Source organism: Sinohyriopsis cumingii, unplaced genomic scaffold (assembly GCF_028554795.1).
Source record: "Sinohyriopsis cumingii isolate HCF-2022 unplaced genomic scaffold, ASM2855479v2 utg001070l, whole genome shotgun sequence".
Lineage (NCBI taxonomy): Eukaryota > Metazoa > Mollusca > Bivalvia > Unionida > Unionidae > Sinohyriopsis > Sinohyriopsis cumingii.
In genome coordinates this window covers 9,740-26,443 of record NW_028315957.1, presented here as the reverse complement: position 1 = coordinate 26,443, position 16,704 = coordinate 9,740, and the positions used below count along the sequence as shown (strand labels likewise).

General features: G+C 35.9%; 1 protein-coding gene across 4 annotated transcripts; it reads left to right on the top strand.

Annotated features, from left to right (window-relative positions):
• Nucleotides 1-933: 933 nt before the first annotated feature.
• On the top strand, nucleotides 934-14,690 carry LOC149772865 (vitelline membrane outer layer protein 1-like). Of its 4 annotated transcripts, none has more exons than XR_016417563.1 (3): nucleotides 934-1,015; nucleotides 12,829-13,035; nucleotides 14,201-14,690. XR_016417563.1 is itself a non-coding variant. In XM_089947178.1 (3 exons), exons 1-3 carry the CDS (start codon nucleotides 6,816-6,818, stop codon nucleotides 14,444-14,446), a joined length of 462 nt encoding a protein of 153 aa, XP_089803304.1. In that variant the 5' UTR covers nucleotides 6,728-6,815; the 3' UTR covers nucleotides 14,447-14,690. The 4 variants fall into 4 exon arrangements, 3 of the variants coding, with proteins under 3 accessions (XP_089803304.1, XP_089803305.1, XP_089803303.1); XM_089947178.1 differs by lacking the exon at nucleotides 934-1,015 and adding an exon at nucleotides 6,728-6,824; XM_089947179.1 differs by lacking the exon at nucleotides 934-1,015 and adding an exon at nucleotides 9,174-9,469 and having other exon boundaries at nucleotides 14,206-14,690.
• Nucleotides 14,691-16,704: the final 2,014 nt, after the last annotated feature.

The window sequence follows — 16,704 nt, the reverse complement described above, 5'->3', positions numbered from 1 at the left end:
TTCATCAGACTAGGTGCAGCGGCGACATGGACATAAATAAATTTAGAAATTTCTTTAGTCGTGCTCAGGCAAAACCGCATGGATTTGTAACGATAAATTTACATGATCATCGAACACGGTATCGAGTTGGGTTAGACACAATTTTTAACTAGACAGGCGACGACAAGCAAACTCTGCCAGGGACTTTCACAGAAACACTAGTGTTGAAATGCTAGCATTTCAGCAGCAGAGAGGGCGACGACGCCACCGAGTGTTTTCGCAAGATAGACCCTTGTACCAAGAAATAGTTGTATAGGTAGATATTTTCATGAGATAACTCTTCAAGTCAGCGGAGAAAGCATATTTTGTCATGTTTCTCTGACTTGGAAGAGTTTATTTTGTGAAAAATAATATCTCTATATAAAATGTCCTCGATAGAAGGCTCTGTTAAACGAAATACTTTGTGGGATTCGCCCTCTCTGCTGCTCAACATCTTATCTCTCTTTAAATATATACATATTCGAGTAGTGAAATATAGTAATGATACCCATGTATATTGCTGTACTTTATTTAATTTATCCTTACGCTTTTTCAAAGCTTGAAGAATATGTGCTACCTTTCACCGATCCGTCCGTCTCTCGATCCGTCTCTTTATTCATTAGTCGGTCCGTTTGTCTGCTACAATATCTGGTTTTAAACTGCTGGGTGGAAGTTTAAGAAACATGTAGCTCTGCTGTCCCATTGCTGATCATCTGCAGGAGGGGTGACGATATAAGCTGCCGCTACGTGTTATCCTTGGGGGAGGTAAATTAATAATCGAACGCAAGAGTGTTTCAGTTACAATGACATCTTGAAAACTGTCCAACCAAACATCTTGTATATTAGTCATGGCAGGAAACGGTGTCATAAATGCTATACATTTTTCATTATGATCCCTGAAGCACTGTGTTGAAGGTTTAGGTGAGATCACAAGTGTAAGAAGTGGAGTTGGTATACATAGTCGACGGGAAGCGTAGGGACTTGCTATAGCTAACAGGTACAGATGGTTTTCTTGTTTTAGATTTTATACACCGGGCAGAACGTGCTTGGACCTGAACTCGAAAATCGGGAACATGTTTTGAGGGTAGGACATTGAAGGCTATGCTATACAAGCAAGTATTCCTTCAACGTCATGTAAAGTAAACAATACGTTGAACTGAAACGTTACCAAACTAAGGTTGATTAGGACATGTATTATAGAAAAGAAGGTCAGGAACAACTGTACTGGACGATGCCATTACATACTGATAACGTAATATTGACATTGGTTACGGTTAAAGTAATCCATAATACTAAACTAAGGCAAATGATGGCATCTTTCATACCGTAGTCCCTGAGACATGCGTTTCTCTGGCTGAAAATGTCACGGGCATGACATGAAAATTCCATATAATATTGGAAGTACTAAATGATTCAATATGGCGTGGCTTTTTACTCCGGTATTAAAAAAAAATGTATCTTTCTGTCGAATCATCCACGGTGGAATTTTTAGACTATTTCTAGGTATGTTACATCGGTGACAGTAGTACGTGTAAGAACAGTTCTAGGTAAGTAATAAGGTTATCTTGCATCGGTTGGAATTTACTTGTCAAATTGCCAAACCGAAGGGCGCTACTAGGTAAAGTGCCATTCTGGACTAGAGAAATGAAGACCCAGGATATGTGAATTTATGGAAATTGGAAATAGGATCAATGAATGCAGATCCTTACCTTTCCTTTGGGTAACTAGCAAAAAAGCCACAGGTATGGGTCATTGGATACAGGTATGGACATGACTATATTATTTCATTACCTTCATTCATTCTGTATTTTCATTAACTCTTTGTCCAGTATTTGTCAAAAGAGAGTCATACATCAAATCAAAGCTTCCTTCAAATGGCAATATAAGTTCATATAATATAGGTTGTCAATGCTTACATATCAATACTTGTATATTATTGTTTAATCCAAGCAATTCAAATTATTTAATAGTAATGGTGTGATACATTTTTAAAATCATCTTTCAAAATATTGTCGTTTTCGTTTCATTACTAATGCCATGATATGTCCGGCTCGTGACATTATTCTGAACTGCGTCTATTTTAACATGACACACAATAATACCTAATAGTCGAACCTGTTAAACGGCATTTTTTCAGATTAGTACTTAAAAACCGGAAGTTTCAGTTGCGTGGTGTTATGTCTGTTTCCAACACTTTTTCAGACATGATTCCTGGAAACTGTAGAATAGCTACCTACTGGGAAAAACAATTGACAAAGTAAACAACTGCATCTGATTCAAATTTCCCCGTTTAACATGCAAAAGGACTACATGGATGCTCATCTAAGTTACGTCAGTATCCCTATGTTACAAGAAGGTACACTATCTTAATTAGATGTAACACAGAAAATCGATCAAGGGGTGTTATCTAAATTTGTCACCACTGGCTCCTCCGTACATTCTTGAAACTTATAGATCTGGCCGCTGGAATGAACAATTGACACGGTAAGCAAATATATCTGGCGCATATTTCCCAATTTAAAATGGAAAAGGCAAACACGATTCTGAATCCGAGTGGCAGTGGAGATTCTATACCTCAAGAAAGTATAATGGTTTCTTCAGATGCCGCACAAGATGAAGAATTCATTGCGTTGCTGAAGAAGTTGGCTTTATATAAATACTTACCTGGTACATTTTATTAAATCAAACATAAAAATAAATCTTTAAATTTTATTTCTGTTATTTTGTTTTGTGTCCATTTTGAGACCTTTTCAGCAGTGCTGTCTATAGGCTTTCTCTTTTATTGAAATTTTGTTAAAGGTGGGTATAAAATTCTCACTCCTAGTGATTAATTATCTAAAGTCAAAACAGTCATTTTCATTTAAGATGTACCGAAATTCGTTTATAATCGATCATTAAAGTGATGTCAGTTAATGGGCATTATTAACATGCTTGAATGACAATATAGTTCTAAAAGTATAGACTAGAGTGTTATAATTAAATGCCAGCAGGAAGTGAACACTCGACTCATACCACAAGGAATGGGGATATAGAGAGTTGTGTGAAAGTTATGCTATGTTTGATGCAACGCGCACATCCCTGGTTCATTCTTAGTCAGGCTCACGTTAGTTTTCTTATAACTACAAATGATGAAAAGTCGCAGAAGTCCATGTTGTGGCGTATTCCACCCCAAAATATTATATATCTTGTATCATGTTACATTACCAAACATAATCTCTAGTCAGTAACTATTACATTTTTTGGGTGTTTATCCACACTGTACATATTAAAAGTTTCGAACAATTAGTGATGTTTTCGTCACTTAAATTCAATTCTGATGAGAACGGTTCTTTTCCTTCCAAAAGATGTCAATATCTGTAAAACTAATAAATGTTTGTTTTTCCCTTAACAAAGAAACAATCTACGAGTAAAATAATATTTTTTTGTGTGAATGAGGAGAAGTGTGACTACAAACATTAACTCCTTTGCTGAGGTGATTGTATGTATTTATAGAAAGTATAGTGGTTTTGTATAAAACAATTATGTTAGGTTAGCATTCTCATCACTGTGGCTTGTGTGGTAGGTGATATGGGTAGTTGGTAAGAGGATATGTTTTCCTTCACGTCCGTGCTTGAGACATATAAATTGGAGCGTTCGTCGTTTGCGCCATTCCACGTTGAATGCAAAGTGGCAACCAACCATTTGGAGACAATTATCAAATTGTAGGAAGTGGTCGATACCCTAGGTATTTTGGAGGCAATACTAGTCGCGATGCAGTTTGGGGCTTATAGTCCTCATAGGCTGGTATGGAGATCAATAATTTGAAGAGAAGAAAATGCACATTAAACGAACTGATAAAACAGAAAAAGGAGGAAGAAGATAATAAAATACAAATGAGAGCGTGGAATGAAAAAATTGAAAATGAAGAAAAAAATGAGAAGCTTAAGAAAGAGGAGTGCAGAAGGAGAAACAGGAGGAGGAAAAGAATGAAATGAAGAAGAAGAAGAAGAAGAAAAAGGTGATGCAAAAAGTGAGGTGCTGGTGGACAAGAAGAAGAAGAAATTAGAATAAGAAGAAACCTAAAGGCCCTTTTCAAGGCCAATCCATTTACTCGAAAAGATTTACGTCTTTGTTTGTTTGTTTGTTTGTTTGTTTGTCTAAGTCTATCAAGTTATGTGTTCCGCCCCGCCAGGCGATGTTTGTGGGGTTTTGTCTTGTTGTATGAACGTTACTGGTTTTCGACCCTCCAGGCGATGTTTGTGTGTGTTGGTCACTCCCGCGCGGAAGTACGTTCCCTCCCCGCCAAGCGTTAGATCTTTTTTTCCCGCTCCCCCTGTTTGGCCCGATTCAGGTCAGCCACTTGCAACATTGTTGCCAGTGTCCAGTACTGTGATGTCACCCCACCTGTTCCATTTCTATTGTCCCAATACAGGCCCAACCAATGTTCCACTTTCCCTTGTCCGTATACTTGCCCAATATTCACCATGTCAAATTCCCATTCTCCGTAAACGTGCCGAGAGTGTTATGTCCATGTAATTCCCATTGTCCGTAAAGTGCCCCCATCACTACTAACACGGTATCCGACTCAGTTTGTTTCTAGCAATCGAACCCGTTACCACTGGGTAACAGTCTATGAAGCTATGCACTCCGCCTGGTAAGATATATGTTCTACGGGTCCAACAAAACATCAGATACAAACGTTATATCTACCCCATAGGTTTTAAGCTACTTTATGAAGATTCATCCGCAACTGTCTAAACTCTTGCAATTGAAGCAGGTCGGAGAAAAAAATTCATTGTATTAACTGTTGCTTTGACATGGTTTTTGATAAGTAGTCTTCGCACAATATTGCAAAAAAGGACTTCGCTGGATTATAACACAATTATCTCCCTTGAATTACTGTACTTTCTCTATAACCACATATCGAAATCATTTTCCTTCTACTACGTTATCAGCCTTCAAAAGTAAGTCATTTTGACCAAATGTTATGGATTTCTGTCACGTATTGCTCCATGTTAACCCATCTTTGTTCAATAAATACGTTTTCGTCACTTGCTGAGGGATTCTTTGTGTATGTTGTAAAACAAACTGACAGAGAGGAAATAAAGAAATAGTGTCTCCATGACGCAGAAGAAATGGATATTTTACAGCTTTCGTTGTGATTAAATAAAAAAAAAATACAACAATCTATAAAATTTCATAAACTTTATAGTCAAACGTTTCAATATAATAATAATAATAATAATAATAATAATAATAATAATAATAATAATAAGCAATATTACCAAATAAGTCAACAGTCAACATATGCAAACAAGGGACTATGTTCTTCGGAATATCTTCCGGCTTTGGTCAGGCTCAAGTGGGTTGGGCGGGGAACGGAAATAAATGATCTAAACTGTGGTGCGAGGTTATATAGTAATTTCAGTGACAATAGTTTGTTTTTTTTTTAAATATTATCAAACTATTTCTTAACTACGGAATCAAACGAACACTTATCAACTTCGTGAACGTTTATCTCACTTGTCTTTGTTTCTGAATGGATATAACCAATGCACTTCACATTAATTCTAGTTAATTGGTAATAGACAATTTTTTTCAGATAAAACTGTAAGATGCAATCTCAAATATGAAATTTCGTCTCACATTTCGTATTTTACAAGCAATTAAGAGCAGACTGAAATCACACACTCTAACATACTAGAATCACCTACTCAAACAGAATGGAATCACCTTCTCAAACAGATTAACCTCATGCACAGTTAACAGTTACTCAGTTTTATCGCATTTTTTCATACGAAAAACCGAGTAAATCATTTTCATTCTTTCTGTGCATTTTGACATGGCTTTTGATAATAATAATAATAATAATAATAATAATAATAATAATAATAATTTCGTCATGCATCCAATCATTGCATTGGAAGAGGTAATAACATTATGGCCTAGACTTGTACATCACCTTTACTCGCTTTATATCTTCAATAATTACAACAATAGTGACATTCAACGGGGTGGAGGGGTGGGGGCAGGAAAATAACGGGTTTAACACATTTTATATTTTACTGTTTAAAATTTTTTAAATTTTTCTTTCAAAAATGATTGTGTATAAGTTTGAATATGTATATAGCGATAGTGTGTAACACAAGTATTTCCATTTTTAAGCGTATGTTGGTCTACTTCAATCTTTATCACACATGGCATTTGCCGCAACAGAAGGTTACGAAATGCTTTGCTGGTATCATCCGTTATGCATCGTGCATCATCCGTCGTGCATTGTGCATCATCGATCATACATCGTGTATCATGCACCATGCGTCGTGCACCATCCGTTATGCATCGTGCACCATCCGTTATGCATCGTGCATCATCCGTCGCACAGTCGTCTACACGTGCATATTATAACTCATTGCTTTCTTCATCATGATAGCATACATGTACAATACAACAAAACTAAACAAAAGAAAAATCGTATTTTCTTTTCACGCGAATATAAAAGAAACGTCCAAGGTAATTTTTAAGTAACTTTTTATTGTCAAAAATTTCATAAGAAACCCAGGAGTGATAAATTAGCAGACGTCAAACTACTTTTTGGTAGAAAGTAATTGAGTGGATTGTATGGACAAAATGCTTACGAAAGTAATACCAATACATACATGTATGTTAAAAATAGATGTACGAATTTCCGGTTTCTATGAAATGTCGATCAAGAAAAGAATGAATGCGCATTTGCTCTTTTCAAACGTTTGCTCGATCAAAGTGCATTAAACTTCCACATTTCAGTCATCTGGTTGGCTAACGTACAAGTAGTCATCTGGATGGATAAGGTAAAATTAGTCATCTGGGGTAATGTGCATGCAGTCATCTTTCATTTCTCTCTCTCTCTCTCTCTCTCTCTCTCTCTCTCTCTCTCTCTCTCTTTGTAACTGAATAATGTTTTGCCAATATGAAGACCAAATAAGTACGTTTATAAAACCATAATAGCTGGAAACTAAAAACCGGTACAATCAGCAATTTATTTTCTTTCATTTTATCGCGATTATGACAACACAACGCGTCGTACACACTTGTTTGGTCAGAATTTACCTGTTACCAAATCAGCACAAGATAAGTTGTCTTAATATGTAACATGAGCGTAACCCTTTTTGTCAAACGTGCTAGACCTCCCTTTATCCTGATAATCTTAACAAAACTGGAATAGTGGTTGATGACACCAAATAAAATCCAGCAGTTTCGACCTTGCGTTATGTCCATGAAGCTTCACCTGTCAACCTTATGTAGGTACGGGTACCCGGGCGGTTGAGTTGTCTAATTCTAAAGCGCTCTCATTTACTGATCACCTCCAATTTACCGCTGTCTGCGTCGGCTCCAGTCTAGACGCGGCTAATGTGGGCATATGAGAAAGCTTGCCAGTAGCTTCCCATGGGTCGGTGGGTCTTATCGGAGTTCTCCCGGGTTCATCCTCCACCAGTTACACTGGCCGCCATATAGAGCCTGTCATGTGCTGAAAATGGTTTTAAACCCATGACAACAACAACCGCTGGACTTAGTTACTCCAATTCATCGTCGTTATTAAGATAAACACAAACTCGTTACTTGTTATATAATGCAAGACAAACTACTGTAACAAACGGGAAGAAAAATCAGGTACATAAAATGCACAAAATTAAATCTCCACGTCATAAAAGGAAAGAAACGATAGCATGTATCGCAAACATCTGATATCGCCAAATGTGAAAAACGAATTAGTATAGCCGTAGTTCGAGACTGAGCCTAATTTCATGTGAAGAAGAAAGAAAATATAAGAGATTATATTTCGTACAATGTTTATTGTTAAGGTCAATGTTTTTATTTTACAAGTTTGCCAATATTGATATTGATTATTTCTTATTGTTTATTTGTAGTGCCAAGATATATCGATACACGATTAGGCAGTAGCGCTAATAACGTTGCGTACTCTGTCAGTAATTTCGTACATGCCTTATGCATGATAGTTGATTTGTAAATCAATGTAATCTGACTTCAAACATTATGCATGCCAGTCCACAATCTCTTTGATTCCATGTGAAGAAAACATACAGCAAACGTGTGGGTGTATCGATGCAGATAATGACCGTATTGCTAGTTAAGCCTTTGTCAGGTGTAGTTCATCATTGATGGACAATATCCATTCGCTCAAAGGTCGAGTCAACTGTAAAATATAAAGACCCTGATTTGCCGCAGCAAAATGCGCCTGCAGATGAGGATCTATGCTGTCTGCTCTACTGATTACCCCTAACAAACTTCACAGACCCATATCTGCGGGACATTGTGCAGTTTGCAATTGGAATCGTCTTATACGCGAGCACATACGGCATATATACTATCGCAGTTGATAACCATTCCAGTAATTCCATATGAAAGAAGAAATAATTGCATTTGATAAAGAGTTTTGTAATAATGATCATTTGTTAACTCTAAATCTGCCTTGCATCAGTGACATTTGTACTCACTTGAAGGTGAATCACAAGGTAATAATGCGCATACAAAATGTTGAAAACCATTTATGACCTGACGATATACCCAGTTATTTTGCCTTAGTTATCATGCTGAATGTCCGCCACATAAGTAGTTATTTATGTCTGATCATTTGTAAATGTATGTTATAGCTCACCGTTAAATACTGATATTATAACGGCAGCTTGTTATCGTCTATTATTATTATTATTATTATTATTATTATTATTATTATTGTTACTATTAATATTATTATTATTATACCCGTAACAGGCCAGCAAACTGAATATATACGTATATTTGAACGGCCATGGGTTAAATCTGCTCTATGCAAACTGGTCGACTTTACACTACAATAATATGATGATAGCCAGGCCGTGCAATACGTTCAGTATGTACAAGTTTGCCTTCAGTAACACCTACTGTTTATTGTCTGAGTAGCTTATTTCAAATCAACAGCGGTATATATTGAATTGTTACACATATCGACAAAGGCCTCCAGAATCAGTGTTGACTTGTGCGTAAAAAGATGTTTTTTTTATTTTATAAAACCTCAGTCATTATTTATTGGACAGTTATTATGCATTGTTCTTGATTCCACACCGCATCACATTTAATTTTATTTATGAACTTTTTGCAGGCTGCAATGTCACTTAATTTATGAATTACAGTATATATGCAGGCTGTAATCTCACTTAATGTATGAATTACAATATACTACGCTTGATACTTCTATAGAAGAGACGATATTCCTGCAATTATACTAACTTCGTTGAGTAACAACATTTTGACAATGTTGCATACACTGATCTGTGTCGTGAGTCTCTGTAGTACAGTACAAGGATTTCCTCTTTCAAGACCTTTCCCTAGGTATGTTGTTCAGATTCTTACTGTCAACAATGGTGGCACATGGGGAGATTGGCGTGATTTCGATTTCTGTGCTGAAGGAACCTTTGCCTCTGGATACAAGATGAAAGTATGTATTTTCTTATGTCACTTGTTTAGGTTCGAATAAACAGTAACACAAGAAAGGGTGAAAACAGCAAGTTTTGAAGAATACAATAATTTATTTCCCTGGAAAATTATGTGGAAATGAAAAGATATGAACTTACGGTTTTATAGAATCAAATCCAAAATAATCCAAGAATAATTTTTTTTTAAAGTCCTAATAATAAAATGTTCTGCTGATTTCAAGTTTGAATCCCGACGAAGAATCCAAGATGGAAGACGATGACGTATGGTGAAATATGCAGTGTTGAATTCTACAGTTCCTTGTAGAAACAAGAATTCTCACTCCGGTGTTTGATAGCTGAATACATTTTTATAGAAATCTGTTCTTGTTCCACAATATTACATGAGCACATGGATTTTCCAGAAAAATAACAGAATTAATGCTTTTGAATCCATGTAATTTGAAATAACTCCAAACCAAGTAATATGAAATAGCTCCAAACAGCACAACATACAACGAACACTTTAACGGCCCAACATCTACTGAAAGATATTCTCCAAAACATGGGTTATATGGGCTTTCTAAAACATAGACAAGGGTCACTTGATCATCTTCCAGAAGTTTAAAGAAGGAAATACTTGTCAAATATCACTTCCACCCAGTGTGACCTTGACGAGAACATTTTCTCTCAGAAAAAGAAAATAAATTTAAAAAACTTATTTACATCTTAAACCCAAAGCCCTATCATGACCTTGACAACCAATCATTTTAAAACAAAGATAGAACATGTTTATGATGGTTGCTACAAATTTTGAAACAAGGACAGAATTTAGATCAACACTTGGTATTTATGACTAACGGTCAAGGTCAAACTATTTTTCTGAAAAACTATCATCTCAGGGGAACAAATTTACATTATTATAGCATACAATAGAATAAAAATATTAAAACTGACCTCGCAACGACCATGAAATCAAACATGAGCGCATTTTTGGATCGCTTGCATCTGGACATGTGGTTGCAAGACAAGTATTTCTTGAATGGTCTCGGCATATACATGAGACTGATTCCAAGGTAGTACCGTGTCCAATGGCATATGCTAACGAGTACAAAATAATCATCGAAGACATACTCTATGTGTGCCTTGAGGATGTCTTACCTGAAGTGGGAAACGAGATCAGTCAAACTCTGAGCAGAATGACAGTTAAGTATCCTCATAGACGACTGGAAGTGAAAACCTTCACCATTGCCTCTGGACTTCGCTACATGCTCGAAGCTCGTGTTTTCCAAGAAAGAGACCCACCAAAGCAGCCCCGAACAGTCATCAACGAAAATCTTTTCAAGTTGTGTCCAAGATAAAAATTACCCGAGTTGGTAAGACATTATGCACAAGAATGTTTGAACCTAACTTTGTCAAGATAAAAATTAACTGTGCTCATACTTGACACTGTTTGAAGCACCACGGTATTTCGTACACCACTCATGCAGGACAACATCCTTTATAAGGGTTTGATTTCACTCCAGGCAAAAATCATTTCCACCTTATATAAAGTTAGGCGAAATTTATGTGTAACTTCAGTTAGCAGCAGCTCTGGAAAACACAGTGAACGCCATCTTGTATGCAGAACTTGAGACGTGATCCTCGACTATTAGAAGACAAATGAACACACGAAAGAACCTATGGAGATGAACGATGGGGTGTGTTTGCTCCAAAACAGCCACCACCACAATCACACGTGAACAAGACCAAAAGTATACAGACATGATGGCCAGAACATAAACAACATTTGGTCTGCTGTTACTGACCTGGCTGAAAATATTACAAACCTAACCATGGAACAGTGTAACCCTATGGAGAAATGTTGTCTCATTGTGCTTCCAAGAAACCGGTATTACGACTTTGTGGTTGCTCTCTCTTTCTCTATTGTTCTTTTGTCTTACGAGTTGAGCTGATAAATCTAAGTAAACTGTTACTGATTTTAAATTGTACTTTTTCTACCTAAAATTTTCGAATGCTTTTTGTCAATTTCTAAACAAACAAAAATTATCATTCGGATCGGTTTCTTTTTCAGCTTCATATGATGATTCATTCATGTTTTAAAACGAGATCTGTAGCTTTCTTGTGAAAATTCCTTTTAGTTTCACTGATACTTATTTGTTCACATTAGAATAGTTTGCATCAAGTAAATTCTGTGCCATTTATATATTACTATTTTCTTTCAAAACAAAATTTAAAAGCAATATTTAGACTGTGTTGGGTTTTATCAATTCTTACTTAGTTTTGATGTCTACTTTTGTATGGACGTCGTGCACTTTTATATAATTGTTCCACACCCACAGGTAATTTTTATCTGAATGTATTCTCTGATTTTTCTCCCGGATAATACCATTCAGAATGTAATTTATTTAATCTTTACATTGTGTTTAGGAAGTATTTCGATGTTCCATTTCATCAATAAACTTAAATTGTATAATACGTATTACAATAATTGATTGCATATGTGTAGTGTAAATGTACATTACATTTAACTGCCAGTGTTTAAAGTGATAACATATATCACATACTTCATTAGACAGTATTTTCTTTCGACTCTTATATATACACAGATTCGTTGCATCCGTTCCAGTAAACCAGTAATTAATTCTTCCCATTAATGCTTACACAAATGTTAATTTCCCAATCTTGGAAACATCATCCCATTTACAGAGATAAGTCCTTCAACAGTGTCTTCATTTAGATCTTGTAAGTTATATATTCTAGAGTCACCTTATATTACTTCACTGATTATAAAATGCTCTTCCTGTGAAATTATGGATGTTGATTTTCGCAAATTTAGGCTTCTATTTTGCTATATTGATCTTCTCACCTTTTTAAATGTGTGCGTTCCATGGGCATTGTTTGTATTATGATCTAATGAACCTACCAATATGCTTTTGTAATACATCTATCCATTCGTGGTTTCATTTTGAGTAACGCTATTATAATTTTGTCTTAGATATCGATTAAATCTTTCCAGATATGCCTGCTTGTATCACCGCGAGTGAAAAAATGTTTAATATTTTCTTTCTCCAATAAAATGGGGGATACGCAATTACGTTTTAGACAATATCTTTTTGGTTATTATGAAGGCTCTTATATTTTGGGATGAAAGTCAGCGTTTTCATACTTATTTTAAAATTCACTGGTGTTGGGGTTGTTTCTAACTAATTGATGTCCACTGACCTAGGGTGAAGGTTAGAGGTTTGAGTGACTGTTAGTGGTTGTAGGTAAGGGTGATGTTAGTATATGGCCAATGAGCCGTATTTAAACAACTGCGTCAACCAGGTTTCTTATCTGAATTGTGTTTAATAACAATCCAGTTTCATTCACATTCTGCTTTCAGATAGAATCCTATCAAACTAAGGGTGATGATACCAGCTTAAATGCAATCGTTCTTGAGTGCAAAGATGCAAAGAGAACTAAGTATGGAGGTCATGTGCAATCAGGGAGTGGACACTGGGGTGACTGGGGGGAATGGTCAACATGCACACATCAGGCTGAGACACAAGACTTCCTCACAGCGTTTTCACTTCAAGTCGAAAGCCATGAGGCACGTAAACCATTATAACATACGTAACAAGGAACTGTTGAAATTACCAAAATATTGATACCACAAAATGCTGAATGAGATATTTCGTGTTACTTTTGAAGTGTCTATAAACATATATTTGGGAAGGTAGGCCGAAATAACTTTATTTCAAGCAAATAAGCAATCCGAAGTTAAAGTTAGATCTATTTGAAAAATGTTTTTCAACACCCTATAGTATTATGCCGTTAGTAGTTTTGGTGCCTATATCCAGATCCACAGCTACCTATTGCCTCTAGTTCATATTGCAAGGAAATAGTAAAAGCTTCCTTTCCATATATGCTCTGTATTTACAGGATATTGGTAGAGTAATAAGTAACGTTGTCACCAAAAGTGATGGCAACTACCATACAACACTGTCTATAGTCTATCATGTATTTCGTATTTAGGAAATTTCATAATTCTAAATATAATTAGCTTTCATCTCTCCTTTATACGGTCCATAGCCAAGATCATGATCGTGGGACGATCTACCTTACCAATTGTTTATTTAGAAAGAAAACAGATGATGACAAGCAAAATAAAGCAAATACTTGCTCAGAAATTGCAAAAAAAACAACCAAAAGATAATTTTTTCCTAAACCTAGGGACTTAATTAACCTTGATTTCACCCAGGAGGCAGGTATGAACCTATTATATATGTAATTTACTTTCTGAATTGACCACCACGGTGAATGTTTTCGTAAATTCTATTAAATTCATGTCATTTATGATATAAAACGTTCAAATGATTTGCGAGTTGTTTGTCTGATTAATAAATATATTTCAGACTGTTGCCGAATTCGCCCAATCTGATTTCGATTAATTTCGTTGCCAGTCTTCTGTGTAGAAAGACAATCCATATATTGACCAGTACGAATGCATCCGCTAGGATAGAGAAATGCCGGAGTCGTATATAATTATTCATATCATGCAGGAGGAGAATGTCATTTACAATGTCGCACAAGATTATGAGGAAAGAAAAAGTCATCAATGGATTTATACGCGCATGCACAATCGCGCGCGCACGTGTGTGTGTGTGTGTGTGTGTGTGTGTGTGTGTGTGAAAACAAAACCGCAAAACTTTGGTTGTTTAATAGAATCTTTAATTTTTAGTTCAGTTTAATTCAGCTATTTTATTTTGGTTTAGTGCAGAAACGTTGACGATACGGCAGCAAACTTCGTGAAGTTCGTCTGTCGAGATCTGGAGGCTTCAAGAAATCAGTACGAGATTGCCAGCCCTCCTGGGCAAGGATTCTGGGGTTCCTATGCGGGATGGAGTGAGTCCTGTCCTATAAACTCCGCCATTTGTGGCATGCAGACGCGTATAGAGGGGTATCAAGGAGGGGGCGACGACACAGCCCTCAATGATGTCCGGTTCTTCTGCTGTAAATGAAACATGTTTTGAAATAATTAGGTCTTGATTACCGACAAAAACAATCGAATGCCTCTATTATGTATACCAAACACTTTGTTCCACATCAAATAGATCTGAACTTAGTTCATAAAGCTAAATATCAATGGGAGTTTGTTGTCTTAATCTGCTGATGAACACAAGCATTTTGACGATAAACATTACTGAATTTGGTTTTAAATTTGACCACTGCGTTATTTAGAATGAATTAAACTGGCTTTACTTACCAGCTCTTGGCTTAATCTGTGTATTTTCTGTATGAAAATATCTTGCATAATTATTCTATGCATACACCGTATTCTGATAATGGTATATGTTACTTTCAGTAACAACACTGCTTGTTTTTTTTTTTTTTTTGATGTAGTTATTATTTTGACGTGACTAATGGCGAGGATCTATTTATTACTGTCATTAACTGTTTGGAACTTTATGCTGCTACTTCCTTAATCTCTTAATCTCTCTTAATCTTTTTTTTCTACAAGAAAGCTGAACATCCATTAAGCCTAACTTGTTTCCTAATAAAGACAAGTTTTTATAACACAATGCAATGAAAGATAAATTTACTAAAACTTCAGTACATTTGCGTCAACAAAGCAGGATGTACGAGTTGACCGACCTGTGAAATAATACACGCATGAATTCTGCAGAAACGTGAGAGCATTGATACAGCTGACGTCAGCATCTCGTCAATAATCTATGCAATGCTGACCTTGTGCTCAGCGGACGTCATATGGTACCATTTTAGCACAGTGCAAATCTGTACAAAGTTTCAGGTTTATACTTAGATGAAAGTTACATCTACAGACTAATAAGTATTTATTCCATAAACTAATCAAACATATTGAAAGTTGTCGCCTTTGTTTTAATTATTTTTAGTTAATCAAAAGCTGTTGAAGTTGAGAAAAGGTACCATTCTCTATTTAAGACAAGCATGGCGACCCTTGTATGTGTAATCACATACACTTTGATCTTAACTTGTCCTGTGAATGGTTAATCCGCTCTAATTTATATCCATAAGTCTAAAATTATTTTCATGTTTAAAACAGCAACATCTAAAGTTATGGACGTTTTTTATTCATGATAAACTTCAATATCACATCATAATTCGAAATGGCTGCAGGTATCACCTGTATCGAAAAAAAAACAATAAATCTTGCATTTTCCTCTGGTATTATTATGGGTGTCTCAGTTTGTCTATAATTATAATCAGCAAATAAAGGAGTCTCCAAAGCAATCTGTACGAAGGGAGTATTCTTTTTCAACTGTATGCACATACTAGGTAATCTTAATGCAGTTAGGAAATACACCTATCATAAACATTTGTCCTATCTTTCACATTTTTCCTAACAAATGTCTCCTTTACTCCTTAAAGACATCTAATCAGAACCCAAAGTTCACAATCGCAAATGGATGGATCTTATAGTCCATAAGTAGACTCAAGGTTAATCTTCTCACGGCTTTTAAACAGCTCCATACATTGAACCTTCGATGTCTTGGAATTAGCTTGTCAAGTTTCATCAAACATTTTCTGTTGTCCTAACCGATTGTTAACTGCAACATTCAGCTGAAGGTTCAAACCAAACTTTTTTTATGAGTGATTGAATGTTCTAAAATAACAAATGAATCTGTCCTTTCTGTACCAACTTTATATAATCTACCCAGCAGGACCCTCACAGTTCTTTACTTCCTCTAGATGAAGTCGGCCATTAAAGTAGTTTACGGTATAAGCCGATCCATAGATAAGAATTGAGTGAAAATACCCAAATTGTTCAAAATAACATATTATCTCTATACAGACAATAGTGCAGATCTAATAATTCCAGACTCTGCAACACAAGGATACAAAGTCGTTTCTCACGTAAGCAGCTGCCTTTTTGAGTCACTCCAACTGCATGTATGTATGTATGTATGTATGTATGTATGTATGTATGTATGTATGTATGTATGTATGTATGTATGTATGCATGTATGTATGTATGCATGCATGCATGCATGCATGCACGCACGTACGCACGTACGTATGTATGCATCTGCGTGCGTGTTTGCGGATGGATGGATGGATAGATGGATACTATATGGCAACCATCATGACGGCGACAGTTCATACTCACTGGTTGGTCATTATGTCGACAGCAGCATTAGGGTTAAAAAAAATAGTGTCACCAAGTAGCAGTGAGGGCGAATCATATAAACTTCAGAAGGTTCCAAACGTCAAAATAAGCCTTCCAAAAAATGACGGG